We start from the raw sequence: 6,950 nt of genomic DNA, 5'->3' as shown, positions 1-6,950 counted from the left end.
TTCAGACTCGACTTGTCAACTAAAAGAAGCTCACATGATTTTGGGCACCTGCCCTTTGCAACAAAATCCTATTTATGTTTAAATAGGTCCTAGATCAAAATGATTGGTCTAAGCGCTTAGAACACAGGTGAATTTACAAAATGCTTTCTAAAGGCTTTGTCTTCCATTAGTCCATCGACAAACAGCCTAAATACAAAATTGTAACAGGCTCATTAGTCACATATTTTAGACCAGAGTCCATGGGAGTCAAGGAGTCATGAATGGCACATGGAGAACAAAAGTCCACCATATAGGGCAGCCATCCAGAAACCAAAGCCAGGGGTTCCACAGGGCTAGAAACAAAGACAGACAGAGGCGCCTCCAAGTGTAGACTTTTCTTGGTAAGTTTAATAGATAAAATTATACACTCACATCTGCAAGCATATGTTCATGCCCATAGACAAGGTTCCGATGTAGATAAGTGATAATGAATGGTCATCCAGTCCTAAACATCCATTCCGCTGGAGCACGCTCGGAAACGCGTCGCACACAGATGACGTCATCCTTATCCGACTATCAACCAAGCCTCGCTTTCAGCTACCATACCGAGCCTGCTTCCGGTTTACAACTCCGCCGTACTTGCCGGCCACGGCGAGGGGATCTCGGCTCCAGCGGGGTGGATGTTTAGGACTGGATGACCATTCCTCATCACTTATCTACATCAGAAACTTGTCTATGGGCATGAACATATGCTTGCAGATGTGAGTGTATAATTTATCTATTAAACTTACCATAAAAAGTCTACACTTAGAGGCGCCTCTGTCTTTCTCGGACAAACAGCCTAAAGCCTAATTCCAACTAATTTTTTTTTTTGGACAGTGTGGGGAAGGGATAGGCATTTCGGGTACTACAACATCAGAAGAATATGAAATGCTGACCAAACTATGAATCCAAATAATTTCAAAACAGTTAATATTTTATTGCTGCATAAAAGTAAAGTAGTATAGAAAAATAGAGGTGTATCAAAATTCTGTGTATCAAAAGGAGCACTGGCTATTTTACAAGAATATTCATCTTCTAAATCAATCACCCCAATTTATATTGACATGATGTTAGGGAGGATGCAGGTTCAGTGTTTGGAGGATTTTGAAGGACTGTTATTACATGGGTTCGGTAGCTTTCGTTTTGCTGGAGGACTCCCACAGTACATTTGAGGAAGAGAGGAAGATAAACATGCTGGCTCGGAAACATATCCTGGAAGGAGGACCTTATCAGAATAAGCATGAGTTTGGACTTCCTCTTCACAAGGTAAATTATTTGAGTGCAAGTGGTTATTAAAGTCTATATTATACCTATCAGTAGATGACTGAGCCATAAACAAATCTGCTTGTTCTTCATTGTCGGCTAAAGAAGAAGACAGCGAGTTGAACAGACCACTTTCATGAGGAGACAGTGTAGTCTTTTCAGAAGATTTACACATGTGGACTGGAGAGTCACTTTGAAACTGTTTGACCCAGTCTGGTGTGAAACAGGGATCACTTGCATGAGGAAGGTCTTTTTGGGTTCCCAGGTGAGACACCACATTATTGGGATCAACACTGTCATAATTTAAGTGTACATCTGCAGTGTTTTCACCTGAGGTCCCAGCCTGGTTTAAGTCTTCTCTACTTATACTGTGTAACCTGCTTAAAAATCGATTTGCTGCATTTCTTTCTTGTTTTGGGAGCTGTAAACTACGGTCTATCCTTTCAGAATTCTTGTCCGGTGAGTCTCCATTAATATGGCAAAAATGAGAAAATACAGCATTTGTTTGCCCATGTTGTTTTGCTCCATCAGCACTGTTTACATTGTGCTCACTACCTGCAGAAGCCAATCTGCCAAGTTCTCGTCTTTGAGGCAAGTCATCAAACACTAATTTTCGAAGGTATGTTAGTGGCTTTTTTAAATTTGTATTGCTGAAAGAACTAGTTTTGCAGTTTGGGGTGTTCAGCTGAAGAGAGCTAAAAGGTATGGATGAAGAAGGGCTACCCAGGTCCTGGGACATTGAAACCATGATGTTACCAGGACTGTCTCTATCCAAGATAGTTTGTTTCTTGCCATTCAGAAGAGTGGTATGTAAACTATTTTTAAGTTTAGGTGAGCCAACACTTTTATACTGTGTTTGCTTTAATCTGACCGAAATGGGGCAAAGGCCTTTGGAGTCATCAGAATATATTCCATCATCCTTGCTGTACTTCGAAATTGATTTGGCAGTGCTAATATCTTGACAGACGTGACTAGTTGCAGCTCTGCCAGTATGTTCTTCCATGAGGGCAGTATTTCCACACTGAGATTTTTCTATTTGCTTATCCTCTGGTGGCCTTTTCAGCTGCACAATCTGCTCTTCCAGTTCTTCTATGTATTGATCACTCCTCTCTAGAGCTTTTTTAAGTCTGCTCATCTCTCTTTCATACTGATCTACTTTAGCTTGCAATGTAGCCACTGTAAACCGTCCAAATCTGAAAGCAGAGAACAAAAAGACAGACAGAAAGTTTAATCCCAAATCTGAAAAGACTGATAGAAAGAGAGCCTTACAAAAGATACTCCAAAATATTTAATCAGAAGAGTCCCTTCTCACTATGATAACATCCAATACAAAGTGCCCAGAATTTTTTTGCAACAAATGTAACACATTTTTAAAGCAGCACTGTCCATAGTGGTCAGGATTTGAATAAAGACACACAAAAAAAAGTTCAGGAATAAGAGAGAACACAAAAATGTAAAAAGCTTTGCAAAATAATTGATTGCAACTTGGACTTCACATAGTAAAACTGCTTTACGATTGTAGAACTGATTATTCCTCCTTCACAACACAACCTCCAATAATTATTTGAGGAGTAACTCAAATAATGTGACTGCACCTCACTTCATTATATAGTTCTATTCAGAAAATAAAAATGTCATGCAAAAAACATGACTTGGAATTAAGGTTTAAAGACAAACTGAAATCTCAAACTTTTTATAGCTTTAAAATCCTATGCCACTACATATTTGTGTATCTGATTTCTGCTTGGAAATTGCCTAAAAATGCTCTCGTCCACTCCAGTGCTCTATGCTGACATAGCTGTGTAACAGCATCATGTGTGTCTTCACACTTTTACTGCATAGGAAGAGAGAGGGGGTAGCTATGATCATGTCTGTTTCTGGGGTTCATTTACTAAAACTGGAGAGTGCAAAATCTGATGCAGCTCTGCAAAGAAACCAATCAGCTTCCAGGCTTTATTTGTCCAAATCTTAACTGAACAAACTAAAGTTAGAAGCGGATTGGCTACCATGCACACCTGCACCAGATTTTGCACTCCCCAGTTTTAGTAAATCAACCCCACTGAGTGACTACAGAGTGCAGGAAGTCTAACCCTTGTGTATATTGGACTGCATAGTTATATTTAGAAACCCAGTTCAACTGTTGTAACAGTGCAGTGGTGGATGTTGCTTGCACATGATTGCATGATTGAGCATCTAATTCAAGCAACAATAAAAAGATACTGAAAACCCCTTATGCACAATTTACACCCACAGTTAATCCAGAGGAAGGCAAATAAAAACCCCAATAAAGCATGGTCCAATTCGCTCCAGTGGGGGGGGGGGGGGGGGGAAATTCTTTCCTGATCCCCTGGGAGGCAATCAGATTTTCCTTGGATCAACTACCCCCAGTTGTACCTCTAAATATTACTATATATATATTATATTATATAATACCGAAATAAATATAATACCTCTAAATATTCATATCCAGTTGTATTATGTAAATTTAGGAATACATTCAGACCTTTTTAAAACAATCTGAGCTGGCCCAAATCAGCTCTTGAGGGAGTCTATTCCACATTGTCGCAGCTCTTACTTTGAAGCAGCTTTTCCTTATGTGGAGGTTGAATCTCTTTTCCTTCAAATGTAAAGAGTGCCCCCTTGTTCTCTGTAATGACCTGAAAGTGAATAACTCAACACCAAGTTCACTATATGGCCCCCTACGTATTTTTTCATGTTGATCATATCCCCCCCCCCCCCCTTATCTGCTCTTCTCAAGAGAACAAATTCACTTCCTTTAATCTTTCCTCATAGCTGAGCTCCTCCATGCCTCTTAAACAGTTTGGTTGGTTGTTCTTCTCTGCACTTTCTCCAGTTACCCGATATCCTTTTTCTGAACAAGTGCCCAAACCTGAACTGCATATTCCAGATGAGGTCTTACTAATGATTTATACAGGGGAAAAATTATCTCTCTCTCTCTCGAGTCCATACCTCTTTTAATACAAAAATAAATTTTGCTTTCTTTAGAAACCACAGCTTGGCATTGCATAATATTACTATGATCTACTGGAGCACCCAGATTATTTTCTCTCATTGACTCCTCTAGCTATTCTTGTACTAGTGTGTATGATGCATGCATATTCTTAGCCCCCATAACTTTACATTTATCAACAATAAATATAAATTTGACACATAGTTGCCCAAATAAATAGTGCATTGATATCAGCTTGTAAGTTGGAGACATCCTGTAAGGAAGTTATTCCACTGCAAAACTTGGTGTCATCTGCAAATACTGAAATGGTACTTTTATTCCCAGATGTAGATCATTTATAAACTTATTAAAAAGTAAGGGTCCGAGCAGTGAACCTTGGGGTACAGCACTGATAACCTTAGACCATTCAACGTAGAAATCATTAACCACTACTCTCTGAATATGGTCTTTTAGCCAGTTTTCTATCCATTTACAAACTGACTTTTCTACGCCTGTTGATATTAACTTACACATTACAGTGTGTAGGGAACTGTGTCAAATGCTACAATAGGGTCATAAGATACAGCTATGTTTCTCCTCTTATCCTGTTATTCAGTGGCTCTCAGCGAGTGCCCACCATAGGAAGTGGATTCCGAGGGGGGCATTAATGCGGGCATGCTCCAGAGTCGCCTTGTGTGAGGCCATTGACACAGACAGTGGGGATCGGTCTCGCACCCTGCTCCCTCGTCACAGGATTTGATTGACAGCAGTGAGAGCCAATGGTTCCTGCTGCTATCAATCTGTCCAGTGAGGAGAGAGCGCGCCGCTGCTCTCATGCACATTACTGGATCAACATTGGGCTCAAGTATGTATAAAGGGGAGCATTACCTTAATGCATAGAAAAGGTTAAGGTAAAAACAACCCTAAGGCTCTAGATCCACTTTAAATACATCACATACTGTTGACCTCAGAATTCTGACAATCACTGGTAAATTCTAAATAACCCTTAATCCTAGCATGCCCCTCTCTCTCTCTCTCTCTCTTTCTGAAAACAAAGGGTTCATCTTCAAACTGAAGCATGAAAGGAAGGTTGCACAGCACACAATTATGTGATACGACGGGCAGAAACAGAAACCCTGCACAAAACATAAAAATCATAGCATTAGTTTTTATAAGGTAAATGAAGTTGCTATGGAATTCAGCTTAATTGCAAGGTTTCCCTTTAAGTGTTAGCACTTTATTGATGAACTTCACTTGTTGCTTGGAGCTGTTCTTCAAAACTTACAGACTCTATGCTCTTTGTACTCAATATCATGAAAAACTAAAATTCTTAAAAAAAAAAAAATTTACCTTGAGTTAAAAAACCTTGAGTTAAAAAAAAAAAAAAAAAAAAGCCATACAAAATTAGTTTCCAAACATGAAATTTAGGCCACCCCTAAAATGTGGAGCACAGTGTTTAATTTACATTTTCTTTGTAATTAGATGGATGTTGGAAGAGAACACTTCTTTAGCTAACAGGAACAAAAAGTATTAATGAAGTACATACAGAAAAGATTTGGGTTTCACGCTTTCCACTGGTATTCAGCACCACTGAAGCAACACATCAATGAAATAATAAACCAGAAACACCATCAGTTTTTCCTTTGTCCTTTTTTTCCCCGAAAGCCCTTGTGTATAAATCATAGTAAAATCTGCATAATTTATATCTGTAGGCTAATTACAGCTTAGTCATTAATATCTTTAATTAAATCAGAATTTGAAAACATTCTTAATTAATGTTAGTGAAATGATCTTAAAGAACCAGTGAGAGTACTTGAGTAAATGCAGCCAGAGGAATTCTTCAATATCAGAAACCCAATAAAGAAAGTGTGAGAAAGGACACAATAAATGCAGCCCCTACACCAATGTAGACTGCTGCATACCTGCAGACTGATGCCAGAGAGTAATATGGTAACTTCCACTGTGGATGGTGTCTGAAGATTCAAGTCACTGACTGGGAACAAGGATTGCATATCATGTGTTGGGACATGCTGGTCCTGCAGCAAGGAAGGATGACAACCTCAGAGCTTGCACCAGATCCGTAATAGCAGGACACATTTTTATAGCAGGAAATTTTAGGGCACGCTCCCACCATGTTCGTTAAACTGTTTTTCTGCGCACTACCACATATACACTGCCTGACCCCAAAAAAGTCAGCACCTGGAATTAACTAAGCAACTAACTAAACTAAGCATGCAGTAACTATCCTATTGGATAGTTACGGCATGTGGCCAAATAATGAGGTCAGCAGACTACCAAGGATGCACCGATCTGACTTTTTTGGTCCCGATCCCGATCTTTTGCTTTGTGAAATCACCGATCCTGATACAGAAGTACTGTTTTGTGAGCTTATAACAAAATAATACTTCCGGATCGGTATCGGCAGATACCTAGGAAATGTTCACATCACACAGCCAGTGATGTGGATGAAAGAAAGACGACCCCCCCCCCCACCCCCTATAAGCAGAAGAAGAATGCCTGCAACTGTAGAATTAGATGAGTAAAAGCTTTTTTTTACTCCTATTGAAGTGAGAGTAGCGACGCCCCGGATCGGCCCATGGGTCTGCTAAATTTTAACGATCCCCGATCCAGCTATTTTGCCAGTATCGGGGCCGATATCCGATCCGAATATTGGATCGGTGCATCCCTACTGACTACCTGAATATACTGAATGACC

At 39.7% G+C, this 6,950-nt stretch overlaps 1 protein-coding gene across 1 annotated transcript in view; it reads right to left on the bottom strand.

Moving 5' to 3' along the window:
* Window positions 1–951: 951 nt before the first annotated feature.
* OBI1 (ORC ubiquitin ligase 1) overlaps window positions 952–6,950 on the bottom strand; it is a 45,541-nt gene continuing 39,542 nt past the window's right edge. The window contains exon 6 of the mRNA XM_082248370.1: window positions 952–2,477. Within this exon, the coding sequence (XP_082104496.1) occupies window positions 1,109–2,477 (1,369 nt within the window). The 3' untranslated portion in view covers window positions 952–1,108. The remainder of the gene's footprint in view (window positions 2,478–6,950) is intronic.

This window comes from Pelophylax lessonae (genome assembly GCF_965119305.1).
Source record: "Pelophylax lessonae genome assembly, chromosome: 2".
Classification (NCBI taxonomy): Eukaryota; Metazoa; Chordata; class Amphibia; order Anura; family Ranidae; genus Pelophylax; species Pelophylax lessonae.
The sequence above is the reverse complement of the archived record's forward strand: the minus strand, read 5'-3'. Positions and strand labels throughout refer to the sequence as shown.